The sequence below is a fragment of the Drosophila yakuba genome, chromosome 2L (assembly GCF_016746365.2).
Source record: "Drosophila yakuba strain Tai18E2 chromosome 2L, Prin_Dyak_Tai18E2_2.1, whole genome shotgun sequence".
Classification (NCBI taxonomy): domain Eukaryota; kingdom Metazoa; phylum Arthropoda; class Insecta; order Diptera; family Drosophilidae; genus Drosophila; species Drosophila yakuba.
In genome coordinates, this window is record NC_052527.2 from 19,951,516 (window position 1) to 19,971,704 (window position 20,189).

The following is a 20,189-nucleotide window of genomic DNA, read 5'->3' on the forward strand; positions in this document are numbered from 1 at the left end:
CATTTTTGTATTAATCTTGCAAATTTCTATCGATTTGCCAAAAAACTTTCTGCCACGCCCACTATAACGCCTACAAACCGCCAAAAACTGTGTTTAAGACTCTCCTCCTCCCTTCCACTAGCTGAGTAACGGGTATCAGATAGTCGGGGAACTCGACTATAGCGTTCTCTCTTGTTTTTGTGCTGCTAATGGCAATAGACAATCAAAGCATATTAAAAAATTTATCTAAATTTTATCAGGCATTTCCAAATTGATCAGTTTTTAAAATAACGTATTTATATATTATCTTTACAATCATTTCTATTTAAATTTCATTTAAGATTTCGTTCGTATGTATTTAATCTTTTAACCATATAAACTAATTTATACATAAAAGTATACGGAAATTCTTAGTCCATCAGGTTTCTTCCATCTACATTCATTGCTAATGAGTCCAAATCAGATAACTAAGCCTAACGCACATCTCCAAATTAAACTTACTTTGCTGAGGTCGCTATTTTTAATTGTCTGAATCAATCCGCGCTCGAAATTTTAATTAAATATTTAAATTAAATGTGCAAGCAAATACCAACACGGGCAAATATGAAAACAGAGGAATATATATACATACCCCTCTCCTAGACTTTCCCTTTAACCCACTTATGCTGTGATGAAAATAATTTTTTTGCGCATAATAAATACTTTTTAGTAGTTTGTTGTTGCTGCCATAGTCCGCCATTCATTTGCATTCATTAAGAATTTTATACGTATGTGCGGGAGTGAGTTAGCAATTAAACAAAACTCCCCAAAAGAAAGGGAGAAGGGGCAAAGTCAAGGACAAAATTTTGCTTTACACGTACCACGCACACAGTGCTGTTCAGGATTGGCAGAATTCTATAGCCTACAGCTTTTGCCAGGACAATCAAACAGTTTTACAAATGACTGCGTATGTGTGTGTGTGTGTGGACGGGCTTTTAAATATGCATGGCATTGCACAAAAGAGAGAAATGCATTTCCATCATGTCGCTGATTACAGAGAAAGCGGATGAAATACTCTCACCGTGGAAGGGGACTAGCAAGACAATGGAAAGGACTCTATGGCAATGCATGTGTTTATGTTTTCAATAGCTCAGTTTTCTTAAAATTTGAATAAAGAGTATCTTAATATTAACATTTATTTATTTAAAACCAACCTCTTTAAATTATTTCATAATATTTATTCGTGTTCATATATGTATAGTATTAAAATATAGTAAACATTTATATAAATAAGTCTGATAAGGGGCCAGACATAAAAAATATGTTATATATTTAGAAGTCAACCAAGAATACTATTTTTATAGGAATTTAATTTTAATTTATGTGTCAACTATAATTTTCAATAAATTCCCCTATCTTTTATGCAAGTTTTCGATGCAGCCTGTCCAATAAAATCCAGAGATGCCTGCACAGAACGGGACAGAAAAAGTTGCCGAGGACAAAGGTCAAGTCCCAGGTTGCAACGTAAGCAAAGCGAGTGCCACCTGCTCACCTGCCGCACCTGTCGGCCTAGTTTCGGTTCCCAGCAGAATCCATTTCATCCCCGTTTGCTCCATATTAGAATCTGACCTTTGGCCATTGTATCTAAAGGCCTGAAAATAGTGCCCCATCATGCGGTGAGGACTTTAATATAGAAAAGGGAGAGGCCGTCCAAACAGCTGGCAAACTGGCCACTGGACTTCCCTTTCCGCTTTTCCGCTCCCCTTTTGCACATTTCCCGATTTTACTGGCCATTTTCTCGGGCAACCTTCAGACCGGGCCGCAAACTTTTGATTAATGTTTGTTAGTTTGTCTCGGCGTAAAATGTATTTGTTTTAAAACAAAATGCAGTGCAAAAAGTGTGAACAGGAGGTGTGAGTGCTCCTAGCCATATCCTTTGGCACCCCGTTTTCAGCCCAACGACTTTTGGTTTTAATTCTTTCTCGTTTTTTTACGTTTTTGCTCGTTCATTCCTTTTTACATATATCCCTTTTCTCTTCTGCTTATTTTTACCCTCTTTATTCCCGTTTATTTCGCCTGTTCATTCATCGTTACAGTACGCAAGCCCGAAAAAATATTTTTTGTTATATATTGACAAGCAAAATATTTGGCTTTAGCACGTGTCTTTGCCCACAAACATAGTAAAACACTATCAAAGAATTTTTGGACAGAGAAATTTTATACAGTACAAATAAACTTAGCAAAACGTAATAGTTATTTAATCTCCTTAACTCAATTTTCGGTTTCCATTCAAACAAAATGCTTAAAATATCAATTTCAGTTTGACTTTTAACTAACTCGTTTCACTTAGTCAATGGCCACTGTTTTGTTAACTTGTAGTCATATTTTGTGTATATTTTTATAGGTTCGCATAGGCCGTGCCTGTGTACGTGTGCTCGTGCGATGCAGTCAGGCGTGAACTAAAAGATTAGAATTTCAAACATTTTTTTGCACTCAATTCTTTTAGCCGATACCCAATTTGTTGGTGGCGCCAGCTCCTGGCCCCATTTACTTGTCCAATTTGCAGGGCAGCTGCCAAAAAGCCTAGAAGGGCATGACGGAATCGAGCAAGACAAACGAGGTCTTAATACCCCAAAAGCCACAGAAAGTAGGCAGCGGAACATTTTTAAAGACCCGAAAAAAGGCGGCGCTTAATACACTTTTCATGCTTGATTTGTTGCCCACGAAAATATGCTTTAACTGCCTCAAAGCAGTTGTTTTTGCTTGGTAGAACAGAACGTGCTGATTTCCAGTTCAGGATAAAGGATACCCGCAGGAGGGTTTAATGAGTGCCCCCTAGCCGACCCTTAGGTTTTGTGGGAGACAAGGCACGCATCAGGAAATTAGAAGGGATGGCCAGATAAGAATTAGAAGGCCGTGGGGGATAAGCTTTATTGTTCTTCTAAGGGCTTCAGTTTTTTTTACTCTTTTAATGGGGACTTCAGACCAGAAAACACTAGCCATCGGTAAAACTAAGACAGTGGCTTTTAAAAGCTTTAAATTTTCCATGACGCAACTATGTGATAGGTTTTAAGCAACTAAATCATCCAGTAAACTCAATGAGATTGAAACAAATGCAGCTGCCAAGTGGAGAATGTCAAGTTCAGAGCGAAATGATCGACTATGCAATGTCAGTTGATTGAGAAAGCGATAAGAAATTTAGATGATACATATAGTATACCTAGGTGCAATGCATTACAATGACTAATCAGAGGAAGGCTGTCAGCATTACAAACCCATTCCATTTCCCTTTTCCGATGGCTGCCATCGCAGCGATTCAAGCATCTCGTCATCGTTGGCGGCGCATGTAAAGCGATATTTCAGCTGTCACTTCATGCTTCAACTATTCCAAATCAAATCAATGCGAAAGGATTTTTTCCCCGCCAACTATGTACCGACTCGTCGGCAATGATTTATGTTAAGAGCACTGCACACACGCAGATTGCGAAGGGGATCGACGAATCGTGGGGGTTACACCTTTTACCAACGCAACGAAATTGATTACATACCAACTATGGAAGAATGCTGGGGAAAATCAATTCGAAAAGTTAAACTTAACTAAGGCTGACTATGGCTCTAAATTGGAATTTGTACGGCATAGTATACTTACCTCTTGTTTTACTTAATTCTCTTGTTTTTGTAAAAAGATAGAAAAAATGTATTTATGAAAAATGTCAAATAAATTTGCTAAGCAAAAATTATAAACTAACTTATAAACTTATAAACAACAATTATTAATTATACTACTAATAAAACAAGAGAGAACGCTATAGTCGAGTTCCCCGACTATCTGATACCCGTTACTCAGCTAGTGAAAGGGAGAAGGAGAGTCTTAAACACAGTTTTTGGCGGTTTGTAGGCGTTATAGTGGGCGTGGCAGAAAGTTTTTTGGCAAATCGATAGAAATTTACAAAACCAATACAAAAATGAAAAAATTTCAAAACATTTTTCAAAAGTGTGGGCGTAGCAGCTTTGGGTGGTTTGAGGGCGTTAGAGTGGGCGTGGCAGAAAGTTTTTTGGCAAATCGATAGAAATTTACAAAACCAATAAAAAAATGAAAAAATATTACAACATTTTTCAAAAGTGTGGGCGTGGCAGCTTTGGGCGGTTTGTGGGCGTTAGAGTGGGCGTGGCAAAAAGTTTTTTGACAAATTGATACAAATTTACAACACGAATACAGAAATGAAAAAATATTAAAACATTTTTCAAAAGTGTGGGCGTGGCAGCTTTGGGCGGTTTGTGGGCGTTAGAGTGGGCGTGGCAAAAAGCTTTTTGACAAATCGATACAAATTTACAGCACCAATACAGAAATGAAAAAATATTAAAACATTTTTCAAAAGTGTGGGCGTGGCAGTTTTGGGCGGTTTGTGGGCGTTAGAGTGGGCGTGGCAGCATGATTCGACAAACTTGCGCTGCGTCTATGTCCCTGGAGTCTGTATGCTTAGTCTCAACTTTCTAGCTTTTGTAGTTCCTGAGATCTCGACGTTCATACGGACAGACAGACGGACAGACGGACGGACAGACGGACAGACGGACAGACGGACGGACAGACGGACATGGCCAAATCGACTCGGCTATTGATCCTGATCAAGAATATATATACTTTATATGGTCGGAAACGCTTCCTTCTGCCTGTTACATACTTTTCAACGAATCTAGTATACCCTTTTACTCTACGAGTAACGGGTATAAATACCAATGAAATAAAATCTTTTTCGTGACTATAAAACCAAGCATTTCTATCGAGCAGCAGGAACAAAAAAAAAGCAACACAACACTCCTACCGCTAATTTATTACAACTCCCCATTTTTTAGGAGTGCACTTGAAAGGCGAGCTTTCAGAGCTTCTTTCCTTCTCCAGTTTGCATTGTCGTGTGAGTTTTTCCACCATAACTTCACAAAAGTGAATCTACATTGCAAATGCAAGCTTTATATATGTGTGTGTCTGCGCCTGTATTTTTGTGTGTATGTGTATTGGTGATGTAAAAAAAAAAACAAAGCATAAATGTGGCACACAAAAGGGGCAAGGGAGATGGGGCTATGAAACAGAAGCTAACGAAGCGTAAAGTTTGCCAACCGGCTACCGACCGAATTTTTCCTCGCCCTGGCCATCAGTGTTTGCCTTGTGGCATTTTTTATTAAATATTCCTAATAAATTATGCAACATTTTTGTATTGCAGGCGAGATCGAGAGGAATATTGGCAAAAGTAAGAGAAAGAGCGACGAAAAAATGTGAATTGTGGTCAAATCAAAAAGAGGGCTGCCTTGTGTGTGTGTGGGCGTGTCATAACTATCAATAACTTGGCCCAAAAGGCCAGATTCTGATCCTTGGACCATATAGAATGCGTAGGCAAGGGGAACGAAGCCTTGTGACCGCCCATCGGCCAGCATTATAATATAATAAAAGTAAAGGATATCGCTGTATCCGCTCTTTTCTGTGATAATAAAATAAAATTGAAATATGGTTTGCAATTGAGTGAGCGCAATGAGTGGAAAGTCTGAAATCAGGAAATGCGATTTTGGAAAAGACGAAAAAGAGGATTGACGACCCTGACAGCAATAGTATCTTTGTATCTGAGCAACGTATTCGTGACGGATATTGTAAAATCTCATTTGATAGATGTCTTTCAATATAACGAGCGTTTATTGATGGAATGAGCTGCCTGATTAAAGGTAAACTGTTGGACTCTAAAACGCAAAGATACTTCTAAGACTCCTTCTAAATATTTTTGAACATTGAATTTTTGAATTTTGAACAGTGCAGCCCCCTTTCTACCCAATTTTGATTGCTCAAATATTAGGCTAATCAAAAATCTGGAAAATGAATGAACCGACAAAGTCAACTTCTTTGAAATGTGTTTGTTTTCTGTTGAAGAGGGTATTTCCATTCCCTTCCGCGAATGCAGTCAGCTGTAATCAATTTGCAATCGCATTATTATCAGTGTTTTCTCCATCTCGAATTTTCCTCGCAATTGCCTGAGCATTCCGTCAACGTGAACACCCATGATGTATGAAAATTGTTAAACAACGAACTAAGCTTATGAATTAATAAGGTTACACAAGCAGAAAAGAACACCACATCCATAAAAAGAACCCTCTTGGGGAGGTAAAATCGTTCGCCAAACTTGAGATTTTTTGAGGGCTGGGATAAAAATATCTGCAGCAGCAACAGCAAGAAAACAACAATAACAATAAATACAGCAAATGTCTTATTTATTCTGGATTTTTTGCCAGCAGCAAAAATGAGGAGAAATTAAGTTGCCGCCTGCAGCTTTGTAACACCAGCAAAAGATTGGCACACCCTCGGCCGAAAAAAAGCCCCCAAACAACACATACCCGCATAAAAAAACAACGCAATACCAAGAAAAATATCAGCAACAACACGAAGGAAAAACAAAGAGTGTTTATCTGATTTAAACGCTGCCAACAGTCGGCAGCATTTCCCCGCCTTTACCGCCCTCTCTTGTTTTCCCTTTGCCCATACTGGGGCAACCTTTTGCGTGTCTTCGACTGCCGTCTGCTTTTCCACCGCTAGCTACCCCACAAAAACTTATGTTTTCTTTGGCCGAGCTTAATTCGCACTTTTCGTGAAAACTTTAATGTTAATCAAGCGACACGTATGCCCAACTCAAACCGTCCAGTCTACACTGGAACTATAACAAACTGATAAATAAACCTATTGGTTATAGGACAAATTGGAAATTAAAAACGCAAATACTATTTCAAAATTACAGAAAAACTGATTTTCAAAAGTGTTCATATCGCTCAATTCCCTTTAAAAGTGTATATCTAGAAAAGTTTTGGCCAAAGAAGATACATACTTCCAGAAGATTACCCATGGCCAACACATGAAGCGCTTAGTGTAAATTTCCCACGCCTCGGTTAGTTTTTGTCTAAGCCCGTTCTATTGACTCTCCCCCGAGTAAAAATGTTTTCTGCGGTTCCAGTCGCCAAACGTCAAAAGTTCTTAGTTAAATTCGTTTTCGTTTTTCGCAAACTTTCCTCAAGTGGCTCATTGTGGTTGCTGACGCTGTGAAATGTTGACCCACCAAACGGAAAACTAGGAAAACTGGGGTAGTCCCGGTCTCCGAAATCGTGGGAAGAAGATGGCAGATAACCGCCGCGACACTTGCTTACTTTTGACAAGGACTCGCAGCACGCACACAAATAACCAAAACTAAAACTAAGACTCTGACTAGGACAACATTCGTGTCCTGCTCCCTGCGGTTGCTCCGGCTGCCGAGCAATCCTGCCAGCAACAACTGAGCACAGGACTAAACCCAAGACATGCAAAAACTTTTCGGATGTGGCTGGGAAAACGCAAATGATTAAGTGCGTAGCGTGCTATAATTCAACAAGACAACGCTGCAGCGATAGAGACGCCAAGGGAAAAACCCCAAGCACGACAGGACGAGAATGACTTCTTCCGCAATGATGCAATTGCAAATGACATGGCCAATGGAGCGAGTTGCCCCAAGTGTTAGGGCGCAAGCAAATGTTTTGTGGCAGCCATGAAAGGGATAAGTTTTGATTGAGGCGAATTGAATTTGATGCGACAAAGAGCCCGGCTTAAATAAGTTCAAATGAGGAGCGCGAAATCACGGCGGGGATTACTGGATAAATCAGGCATCTAGGGTCAACTTTGTCGCTGCGTAAATTAGCAGCCAGAAGTTTGCCTTAAGCGGAAACTTGGATTAATATAATCTTCAGAGTGGGCCTTTGAGCTCTGGTATATTAAAAAATATTAAAATCTTTTTTTTCACCCGTATTTTACGATAATACAAAATACTGCAATTAAAAAAATTCTTGGGGAATGATTTCGCAAATATCTTTACATTTGAATGATAAGTTTGCGTAAAAATTTGGGTAATCTTCTTATTTCAAATCTGTAGTATGTGCAGTAGAAGTTCTACTCGGCAGCATTGTAACTACGATCCTTGACAACCATCTGGACTATTCTGCTTTTCCCAGCATCTCCTCGAGTTTCCACCGCCTTTCCTGCTCTGCTTGCTTTCAGATTTCCCAGCGACAGCAACAAACACGAGTTTTGCTGTTTAGCATTTCAACACAAAAACAGACAGAGCTGTTGGTGCTCCTGTGGCAGAAGAGCAATTAATATGTATCTCTTACTCGGCACGCTTTATCACTTCACGCCACTCCACTCCTTGGGAAATGGAATTTCATTCCATGGCAAGTTGCTTATATTTTTGTTTCCATTTGTTTGCTTTTCCTAACGTTTGTTCTGGTTGCTTGTTATTTTGTTTCTTTTTGTTTTCGCTGCTTGGTGCTACATCTGCTGCTTTTGGACAAAAACTTTGCACGTAGCCATTTTATTTAGTGCTTGGGCATTTGGCACAGTTACAGTTAGTGTTACATTAGGCCACGCCCAGCGGCCATCTAGCAGACGCACAATTTTGGTAGCATTTCAGCCAAAGTGATTTATGACAGGCTGCAAGGCGTATACTTGATATTCCCTTTGCCATTGCATGCAAAACGCATTTTCGCAAATTTTTAAATGGCCCGAGAAGAGGGAAGGGAAGCAAAGGAGCCAGCAGAAATGAGTGGCAAGAAATGGCACGCGCTCAAGCTAAAAATTTAATTAAAATGCACATTTGTTTGTCCTTGACAGCGTTTTATATTTTTTACTTAATTGGTAGAACCGAGCGCCTGAGCAAACCCCGGAATGAAGCAGCGAAATGAGAGCGAAGAGCAAAATGCCAGGATGTAGGACGTAGGATACCCCCATAAAACGCACACACACTTGATGCGGTTAGATAGGGAAAATTACGACAAAACGTTGACACAGAAACTAAAACACGCACGACCAACCTGAATTAGTCGAGCAAGAAGTGGGGTGGTGTGCGAATGTGACTCCAAAACATAGTTAGTAGTTAGTCAGGAGGTCATCCTTGCCCCAGTCTTCGCCGATTCGGATACCATTTTGCAGGTGCTTGCAATGAAAACCGGGCTGGCAGAAGTTAACTTGATTATGCGGCCGGGACATGTCGTTGATCAACTTGCGGGAGATTTAATAGAATTGACGAGGTGGGAAAGCTTCAAAATTAGGGGCACTTAACGTAAACAGCAGCTGACATAAATAGCAAATAAAGTGAGTGCTGTTATGACAGAGCTAGTTTTGATTTATGCACATTTAGCAGTCTTTAAATATCTAATGTGATTTAAAAAGCCATGTGAAATGGATTTTCCACTAAAGAAAAAAGGCCTCAAAACATAGCTAACACAAAGCAACCAATATCAATCCAATAATCGCTACAATTGCTAATTAAACAGACACGCCTGCCATCGGAATCCCAGGAGCATCCATTTGGGGTCCAAATCCCACAGCTTTTCAAAATCATTTCCGTATGGTAAGTGCCATGCATTTTGCAATGCCCGAGACTCTGCATTCCCAGGCGAACTTCTACCGGTGCTATATTTCTGGCGGAAATTGGGAGCAGCAGTCGGGTACGTGCCGTAAAAGCTGCCAACTTGCAGCAATTTCTCACATTTTACCCTCCGATCTGGGATCTGGGATCCGGACCCGGGTTCATGGGGTCATAGCACGCAATTATGGGGGGATTGGCATTACCAGGGCTTCCCGGGATCAACCAAACTAATATCCATTTCGGCTTGTCCCTTGTCCAAAACAAAACGCATTAAGGCGGAAGTGCATTTCGGGTTTATTTTGCATTTCGCAGAGACATGCACGTATTCATATTTACCTAAATAACTACTCAGAATGGTGGAACTGTGGGCAGACAAAGGAGTGGGCGGGGACATTTTCCTGTTGTCCTTTTTATGATGGGCATACATATGCTGAGCCAAAAGGATTTTACTTACAAACGAGCGAGCAGAGGAAAAAGTGCAGAAGAATCGCATTGTCCCTTTGCCAGGAAGATAGAATGAACGAAGGGCGAATGAGGGGTCACAGGCCAGGACATGAACAAGCGCACAAGGATATGTAGTGGCATAAGGATTTGTTTTGCTCGGCTGCGGATAATGAGGATGATGATGAGCCTGCTCATGCACTGGCTCCTTCGCCCCTCAACTGCCCCTCGTATGTGCAGTCACGGTCTGTCTGCCTTGTTGTTTTGAGCCCAGACTGCCATCTCAGTCTCCTTCACAGCTGCTACCTCTTTCAGTGTCGCATCTTGTCTGAAACGCGGGACATGGAGAATGCATAAGTGGCTGCCTCACAGAACTTGTTATTTGTATTTACTTTTGATTGTTGCAGCTGCATTTTGCCTTCCCTTTCCACTGCAGACAAGTGTCAACACAAAAATTGCACTTTACTCTAACTTGTATTCTCCATTGCTGCTCCCAAAACAATTAAATGCCTCATCGCATACCACTTTTGCCTTAACTATTTTGGACCTGCTGCATTTTGTATGGCCCTTTACAATCTGCATCTGGACATTTCTTTATTTCGGCCATTTGTTTTCCGCTGATGTCACTCACTGCAAAATGAACTGTCAAGTGGAAAAATCGAAGGAACGAAACGAGGCTGTCACTGGCTGAATGATGCTTTAATGGGCTCTTGTTGTTCCGAGTATACGAGTATATGTAAGCAATGGAAAAACGAACAAAAATATTTTTCGAAGAGCTGCCAAAAGAACGCCGATTAAATGTATCCGATTCGGGTCGAGATGGAAATGGGATTAAACTACGTAAAATGTACGTCAAGGAAATGTATTTTCACAAGAAATATATAGATTTATATATTGATCCTGTTTAACCGCGCATTCCCTGATTTATAATAATAATAATTTTTTTCGGTAAATTCACTTATTGCAAATGGAAGTATTCGTTTAGGAAAGGCAAGCTTCGAATTATACCCAAACGTCTTTATTGACTGCCGCATGTGTTCCATCGATTCCACTCCACTTAGCCAAACCCATTCAACCCAAGTGCATTGGCTGGCACAAAGAGCAGTTCATGACGTCAGGAACAGGTCTGGATATTCTCACCCATTTACCCATTTACCGTACTGTTCCGTTCGATTCACCATGAGAAAGAAATGCCCCCTGCTGCCAGTTGGCCAGTCACCCACAAATAGCATTTTGTGTCTATTTTAGAGTAATTTTCCACTTAAACGGTTTTTTCTCTCTAAGGCTGCTGGAAAGCCTTTGGAAAATCCCCTCCCAAAGCAGGCAAGAAGTCATCTGCTTGTGCTGCGTCTGGCTGCCGCCAAAAATGCCAAGTTGGAATGAAAATTATTGGTTCGCCCCTCCTCCGGAAAATGGGTAACCAAAAAAGGACGAGCGCATATATATGGAAGTATCCAAATTGAGTTTGAGCGGTTTTCCCAACACGCCCCGTAGTTTTTCACTCTTCTGCTATCGATTTCAATTGTGCTAAGGCAACTGTATCTCCCCCGACTGCAAGCCCCTTCCCCACACAACCACAATCTCTTCCCCTTTGGCCAACTTCAAAGTGAGCAGCGTGCAATGAAATTGACACCCGCAGCGTCGACTCCATTGGAATGAAACTATGGACGGGTGAAAAATAAATGTGTAACGAATTGGAAGCATCTCGCATCCCTCCCCAACCATTGCGACCCTCTCTCCGCCGCCATTTGCCTTGGCAATAAAACCATTTTAATGAGATTCAAGCTTTAAATTTCGCGCTTTATTTACGTGAGTGTTGGAGGGGATCAGAACTGGGGAAAAAATGAAAACGGCTGGCCACAAGGGGCATGGCATACAAGAGGGCAGAAGCCTGTTAACTTTGATGGGCTTAAAAGGATCTTAACGACTCTGTGCTACCCAGCATCCATTAAATATACAAATTTAACTTGTCATTTTTATTTCTGATACTCAAAACTGATTCTCATTAAGGTTTCGGCTGTTTTTTATATAGTTACAATTTTTAAAAGAAAAAAAAAGGTTAAACATTAAAAAGTTTCAAGTAAATTACAACTTATTTAAATTTTAAAAAACTAAAAAAAATAATCTTACGGTCATTCATATTGAACCTTTTTAATTTTTTGATGTAAGTTTATTTGAGCAGTTTTCTGGCATCTCTACAGGATTTATTTATCTTTTTTTCGATGCACGTCATAAGCGAACATACCCAAAGAAAACGCTCGGATAAAAGGGTTGACTCAATTATGTAACTCAACGAGAATTTTAATTAAAAGCATGCAGATAATTTAATTGATTCCTGTGTATAACGCATACGCCACATGGGCAACTGCTGACCAGCCAACACAGACTAAGCAGCCCACTTAAAGGGAGCTTGGCAAATATTTCAACAACTTTGTTACGGCGTTTTTTATGAAAATTGGACACCAGCGAAAAAACAGAAAACAAAAAACAAAAAAGCGGCTGCGAAGATGGAGCCTCTTAGATGGAGGTTTACACAGTTTATAATAAAAACCATTTACTACGCAAATATTTGATCGGCTGGCAGGTCAGCGGAGAAGGGGGCTTGGATGCTCTTGCCCATCTCGAGCCATTTTTCACGCTCAGCGTATGGGAATTTTGAATTTTGGACACGAGATGAAAGATGAGCGAAGTCAAAATCCAAGTTGAGTGCCGGCAAATGTGTTTGCGATGGGTTAAGTATGACTTACAGTATGCATATGCATTTCGTAGCCCTCCGACTTTTAGTTTGGTCTCGTGTTTGCTTTGACTTTGAGCGAGGCAGCTATGAAAAATTAGAAGGGGATTGCCGTGCGGCAGCTGAACGGCAACTTTTTCCACTCGTTCGCCTGTCAGCGTTTTTCTTTCGATTTTCCGCCGCCTGCGAGATGATGTATATATGTTGGACAAGTGCTTCGGTTCGAGAGGAATGCGATGGCTGTGGTGGCTGCTGCTGCAGGATGTGGGTTAGTCAGCCAAGCATGTGGCTTGCATTTAATTACGGGGATTTGCCCGGATCCCAACTACCCAACTACAGACTGCCTGATAAGGGGGCTAATTGAGCTGCGAGCGAGTGAATTGCCTTGGCCAATATATAAAGTGCGGTAGAAGTACTTTCCTTGGCCACAAGTTTTGGGTCACATAATAAGGAGGTTGGCAAGTCAGGGTTGGCTTTTGGATTATGGTTTTAAGGGAAGACGCTTTAATTACTATCTATCAGTTTTCCCTTGGAAGGTTTGTTCCCGCAGTTAAATGTGGGCACCACTTAAGCAGGACTTGAAGGTTGAACAGTGTAGGAAAAGTGTGCTTAAAATTTCAATGATTTTATATATTTCGCCCTCAAAAACTAGCCAGATGCTTACGTAAAAAATCCTTATTAAAAATGAACAATTAAAGTTATCTCATTTTATTGTAGGTGGTATTTCGCCCCATTCTTTCTGCTAAACTGTTTGCAAAGAAGAACAAAGTTTTGTACACAGTCAACTCATCTGAAATTGCGATAGGTCAGGTTCTGTCAACCCCTGAAAAATGGAGCAACTACTATTAAATTTTGCTGCTCGATTTGCCAGCCAAAGGTGACCAAGGACAGCAATTTGCCGCCCCCTACAGTGAACTCTAAATAAAATGTAGCAAAGGACCAGGGCTTACCTTGTGCAATAATACAAATTCGTTGTACAAGGTAGTTTGCAACTCGTAAAAGTGTTGCCGATGTTGATGTGGCTGCTGCTGGTAGGTTTTCTTGTTGTTTTTTTAGCATCAAATGCTTTGGCGAACTTTTTGCTTAGTTGTTGTTGGCGATTTGATGTTTGTAGCTTTTGTATTAGCCATAGAACATAGTTGTAGCCTGCATTGTTGTTTTCGTTGATGACCGACTGACTGAACCTGCTGCAGCTGACGATGTTGATATTGCCGCCGTGTTGTTGCTGCTTCTGCAAGTGGTGTTGCTGCTGTTGCCGTGTATTGTTTGTATTTTGAGATAGACAGGGAGGGTGGAGTTTTAAAACGTTTTGTGCTTATTGTTTTAGACACTTGTCATGGAATGAATTTGCAAACTATTTTATTTGGTTGTCTCTTGCCCTTTTAGGCAATTGTAAACAATATCTGTTGTTTGTTTTCGTTTGCGTGCTCGCTTTTTGATGAATTGTTTATGGGCATTTGGCTAACGATGAGGAAGAACAATAAAAATTTAATTTTTAAAATATTTTCCATGTGTGCTTTTTACGGATTTCACATTTCTTTCCCGCTTCTGATGATGATGCGAAATGGCAGCCCATATGCCAAAAGATTTATGACCATACAAAATGGCAAGCGCCTGTCTTGCCCCTGCTCCCCGATGCCCCATGAATTATGCAATGAAATTTATTTCATTTTTCCCATTTGAGGGCGAGAGCACATGAGCATTTTTTAGGAGTGTCGAGGTCGTCGACAGACTTCTGTTATTGTTATAAATGGGGGAGAAATGATTCTTTAATTTATGAAAAAAGTAGCGTATTTTTTCAGATGCACCAAACACGCTGAAGGAATTTTTAAATATGAAGAGGCATACAAAACTTGCCACCGGCACATTGACACCTAGACATTCGCTGAGTTTCTCCTTCCTGACAAGGCCCATTGTCTCCGGCCACTTTTGTCGCCTGTCCTTTCATCCACTTATTAGTCTGCGTTTTGCAAATATTTGCATACGAGGCACGTTTCAGACATTTTTCTTTAGCTCATTCCCTTTATTTTGTACCTATTATTATTATTACTTCCTGCTGCCACTCAGCTTTCCCCGATTTCCCATTTTCCTATTCTACGCTTGCTTCGTTGTAGTGTAAATGCGAGATTTCTTTGCACCACATTAAGCAAGTAGACAAAATGGGTTGAAATATGCGGGATAAAGTATTTAAATCAGTTATGAAATTCTTAATGTTGGCAAGTTGGCGTATAACATTAATTCCTCCAAGGCAATAAAGAAGTTACAGAGGTTACGTTAATTGTAGGATATTAAAAAGATGAAACAGGAAATAATAATTTCAGTATTTTTATTAAGGCCCTTAATAAAGTGTCTTGAAAGGTATGAAAAAACAAATGAAATGTTGTAATATTAATATTATATAAAAACGAAATATATTTAAGGTTGAAATAAAAAGAAAAGAATGAAAAAGTGTTATAACATGAAATGTATTGATCGAATTAACCAATTTATTCACACGCATTTTAAAATAATTTTTACTATTGTAATACGATATGAGAAAATCAAAACCATAAACTTCGTACTGGGTTCACTTATTAAGCATCCAAGCGCGAGACTTGGTGCCGGTATAAGAGTTGGCTTCACAAGGAAACCCGTCGATTAATAGCTTGCACATTTCCAAGAACTAATCCTTAAGACGACCCCCGTAATCCACTAAATCCTCCGAGCCAAACACGTTGCTGCCTATCAGACAAACGATTTCGAAAACGGAATAAAGGAAACGCCGTAAGGACTTTTGGCAGGCCTCCGCGTTGTCCTTTATCCTCAATCCCCCTTTGACGACCCTTGATTGCTGCTGTTTTTCGGGCCCTTCCCCGGGCGCCACATCAATTTGTAATTTGTAAATGAAATTGCCCTTGCTCGGGCTTCCCTTTTTTGCACCCACCAGAAAAATGCAAATTTGTCAAATTGATTTAAAGCCCCAATGTCGGCCAATTTAAATGCCAAAAATTAATTACACATGCACGCGCACACATGAACTTTGACTGAGTTTTATTTATATATTTTTAATTTTTTTAATTTCTGTTTGAGCCGTCTTTGCTTGACACTTTTGGGTGTTTCGAAACTTTTGATCTGCGGTAGGACTGCCGCTTGCATGATAAATAACACAGCCCGATTGCCGATACTCGCACTCGCAGTCGTCCTCGTCGTCACTGGCACCTCACACATTCAGTTGGCAGCTCTGGACCAAGTCAAGTATCCGCACCGGTGGCCCGCCACTAAACGAACTCCGCCGCGCTCCCGAGTAAACTGACTTAGGGCAACGAGGTACGCCAGCAGGTGACCCGAACTGGGCCTCGGCCATTGCCCGAAGCTGGCTCTTATCAGAGCCGAAGGATAAGCCGAGAGAGGGCAACGCAGTCGCACATGGGAGAGCCGGCTTTCGTTGGTGATTGGTGTGTGGTGGCTTTCTGCACTACTCGTTGGTGAAAGGACCCATGTGCCGCGGTGAATGTCGGTTCTTATCAGAGGTGCTCGGAGGGGGACAGGTCTTATCGGCTTCCAGACTGCAGCCCCGCTCCATATCCTTGCCAGCTGACTTGTCATTTCGGCTGACGAATGTGGGCAGGCGTCTGGCAGGAATGTGCCAAAATGTCAGGCAAGCAAGCAGGTTTTGGTTGCGCCAAAGCCGACGATAAGACCAATTCACTTACCATCGTAGAAAACTTGATTTTTTTATAATACCACCGGATGAATTGCAGAAAGTCACAGTGCTCATATTAAAGTTAATGTGAAAATAGAATTACAACACATAAGAATAATGATTTATTAATTATAAATAAAAATTTCTTTCGCAAACTATATGATTTAGTTTTGGTGAAACATACAATTTGCATGCCCTAGTTTCATTTTTCCAATACACATCAAAACAAACTTCTACCCTTAGTGTTCCATTTCACAAGGATCCTGATGAACAGCTTCAGCGCAAGGACAACGAGTTTCCGCCACGCTTTGTAGAGTCACAATGCCCAGGCAACAGTCTCCTCAGCTCCTTCCTCCGCTCACGGGCACCTCGAAACATTCATTCCGACTTTCATGCTCTTGTCTGCCGGAGATTGTTATGTTTTGGTCACTCCATTGGGGCGATGTTCATGGTGCTGGAGGCCGGAAGAAAATCTATCGCCTATGCGCGCTTTCCTCGGGGTAAAATCAATGCAACGGCATGTCAGCCTGGTTTATTGGCTTTCATTCGGACACTAAGGAGGCCAAACTAATTACCGTGAATAATAAATCAGATCCCTGTCATAGACTGCCATTAGTTTGACACCACCCTCCTCCTGCCCGACATCGCAGTGGCCAACGGGAGAGCTCTTCTAGCATTTATGCAAATTGGCAGCAATGGCAGTGCCCGCGGCGAATATCGCAGAAATGGCCAAGTATCGGACTTGGCTCGCTGCCTTCTGCATTATTAATTGCAATTTGCTTGCTATTTTTCCAAGAAAAGTGTACCAGCTATAACCTAATAATAGTCAAGCACATGCCGCTTCCCTGACCACGCTGACAATCGAGTTTATTTATGCAAAATTAATTGATTTCTATCGAAAACGAAGGGGTAATAGAAAATGCAATTGACACATTTTTCTCGGAAAATAATGAGGGGTAATTTATAATCATGGCACAATTGAAAGCTCTTAAAATAGGAGCTACGTTGCGTGACTTTGCCGATGATGGACTCAAATTGTTACAAATTAAGTTTTTGTAAATCGAAAATGTATTGCCCATGTCAATACAGAAGAAATGATTGGTTCCTGTGTAGCACAATAAATTTTAATTATTGTAATATATTAGGATTAGATACCTCACCTTAGTTGCCTGAAAAAGTTTACTTTCTTGCGTGATTCGGAAAGATTGTGCATATGATCATCAAGAAACTTAAAATCCAGCCCTGTGGTAAACTCAAAATCGTTTTTCGGCTTACGATTGAATAGGGGATCTGGCGTTTCGGTCTTTTGAACAAAGGGCTTACAACGATTTGGATACGGTTGGGAGTATTGTCTTGTGTAGCTCGACAACATGGGGGGTTCCATATTGTCCTCTATTATTGAAATTCCGTATCGGGGACTGCGGAAAAGTTTAGTAAACGTTTACCTATATGAATTGCATATATTATGGGTATCGAAAGAAAGGACCTTAAGCTGCACTTCTTTCTACTCGCATTTTACTTCCATATACCCCTTATTTTTCTAGATAGCTTAATTTTTCACTCACTCATCCATATTGAACGACTGAAAGTTGACCAGCTTTTTCTGCTGCGTAGAAATCGTCCTTAAACCCTTGGCGCCCTCCTCGAGCATCGCCTGTGTGGTACTCTTCAATTCATCCTTGCCCATTGGTTCCCACAGTTTGGTTTTCTTTTTGCACGCCATTTTGACTGTGATTGTGTGAGTGCCGGAACAGTGAGTAAAAATGTGAACAAAGTTTACTGTGCGATCTGAAATGTTTCTCAGAGTGAATTCCTTTCAACCTTTGAGCCCAGCTCACCATAATCCCCAGTGCACAAAAACAGAAATCACATCATTAAGCAGCCAGCGTGGTGCTGGCAGTCGTTGCACATTATTATAAGCGCCACAATTGAATTCACAAGCGGATTTGTTGCGGGGGAAGGCAAATGATTTCAGAATCAATAGCCGATGAAAATGAAATTCGAATAGTGGGTCATCGGTGGAAATGTACAAGGGGGGGGCCTTGTGGGCGGTGTGTTCCGGTGTGTTTAGTGGCCAACCCGACTACAATGGCCAATAACAATGGCTGATTGGCTCTTTGGCGTCTCCCATAATGAGCTGCCACCTCTATTTGCACTTGCAACGGCATTAATACGAGCTAATTAAACAAATATTGTGTTCATTCGACTACGAGTGTCCATGCATGAATGTGTGCAAGTTGCTTTTACGATTAGGTGGTGTGTGGATATGGCGGCGCGAGTAGCATTACAGAAAAGTTTGGGAGTTTGCTTTTAATTAGGAAAAAATAAAATTCCTTAAAAAACTTAAAAATGATTTTTTTATATGATGGTAAATTAAGTACTTTTACTTTAATGTGTATTATGATATCTAGTATATTTGAAAAATACTTCTACAAAAAAATATTCTCTGTGAGCAATATCACATTTTAAAGGAGTTTGAATCTTAAATAAAGTAATCTTTTCATAGTGATTCCTAGGAAAATAAATCGCCTTTATATACACTCACGACTCCAGTCATGAGTGCAGCATAAAGTCTTGGCCAGGAGTGTATCTATTGCCGTGATTACGCATATCAGACGCCTTGTATCAACAGTCGACATCGGGTCGTCGATGACACCAAGCCGAGTGTTCAACAACATAATGCGATGGCCGTCGAGGAGAATTGGCGGAAACGGAAGTGATGCAGAAAATGAGCGCACGGCGATCGGGGTTGGCGGAGGGGTTCGTGTGGCTCATAAATTATGGGGTTGCATTTTGCAGCCGGTGCATTTTGCGGCGCATAATTTGCATTTTTAAGCATTTTCACAGTGCATTGGACATAATTAAAAACAACGACACTAAGGCTTCTGACCGCAAGTCCTGCACCAACGCCGAGCTTGAAACCTATTGCAAAAAACTCCGCTTAACCAAGTCAGGGTTGATCAAAGGCTCAGAGAACAACAATTTATATCGAACGTATAAGAAAGTTATATAATACTTTTGCAATTAAAGTAAACTGCATCCTTCGATAAAATAGAAACAAAATTTAGCTCATGGCCAAATTAACGCAGAATATGAAACTGCATTTTTGTTTATAGAAATTTCTTAGTAAAAGTGTTACCTGGTTCAGCAGACATTTGCTACTTTTAGAACCTGATAGCGCAGTGCAAAGATGTTGCAGACAGTCAAGTTTCTCACCTTCATGTTTCTCTCGTCCCCAGTTGGCTTTTACAAGGTTTTCTGGGGGCGTGGCAGCATCAACTTCGGGGGCAGGCAGCCATGGTGCACTTAACAAATTAATGTCAAGCCACAATAAAAGTCAACAGCTGGCTTGCAACAGGGGCGGCGAAAGGCAAAGCTGCGTTTTGCCCTCTTAGATGAAGGGGTGGCAGTGAAAGTGGCGGGTAAAAGGGGGTAGTACGTGCAATGAACGGAATCCGACACACATAAGTTAAACAAATATACTGCGCTTCCGCTCACACATAAAAATGCAGATGCAGATGCCCAGATGCACAGTTGGTCGTCGTAAAGTCTCCAGTATGGGGAAAGTGCACCTGCTGCCAAAGACTCTGAGCTCGCAGCAGAGATGCTGAATCAAATTCTCATATTAAATAATCGAATTCCTCGCATGCACATCATTTTAAATTCACGTTCGCACTTTCCTTCAGATCCACATCCACAGCACATTCATTTTACATTCACATCCTCGCATTTAGAACCTTGCCTTTCTCTCCAAAAATTTCGCCCAGCTCTTTGTATCTTGCAACTTTAAGCAATTTTTCTCGCCAACTCGCTTTGCCCGAGATTTTACGCTTGACATATAATTTTTATGAGACTACTCAAGGGCGCGGAATAATGGGGGCTTACGGATAAAAACAAAAAGTGGGAAATATAATTTAAAGTCAAATTATCAAAAGTATTCGAAGAGATC

The 20,189-nt window shown here is 40.8% G+C and overlaps 2 protein-coding genes across 5 annotated transcripts in view; both read right to left on the reverse strand.

Moving 5' to 3' along the window:
* LOC6528994 overlaps positions 1-15,850 on the reverse strand; it is a 34,448-nt gene extending 18,598 nt beyond the window's left edge. The window contains exons 1-2 of one of the 4 annotated variants that reach the window (XM_039370500.2): positions 15,757-15,850; positions 13,509-14,019 (exon numbers count right to left, since the gene is read on the reverse strand). The gene's annotated coding sequence lies outside the window, so the exon portion shown is untranslated. Of the gene's footprint in view, positions 1-13,508; positions 14,020-15,481 lie in introns of all 4 variants that reach the window. The other 3 variants (XM_039370499.2, XM_002089990.4, XM_039370501.2) reach the window with 3 other exon arrangements.
* A 1,231-nt stretch (positions 15,851-17,081) lies between these two features.
* On the reverse strand, positions 17,082-18,043 carry LOC6528995. Its single transcript, XM_002089991.4, has 3 exons — positions 17,806-18,043; positions 17,401-17,658; positions 17,082-17,345 (listed from the first exon to the last, which is right to left on the reverse strand). Exons 1-3 carry the CDS (start codon positions 17,961-17,963, stop codon positions 17,321-17,323), a joined length of 441 nt encoding a protein of 146 aa, XP_002090027.2. The 5' UTR covers positions 17,964-18,043; the 3' UTR covers positions 17,082-17,320.
* Positions 18,044-20,189: the final 2,146 nt, after the last annotated feature.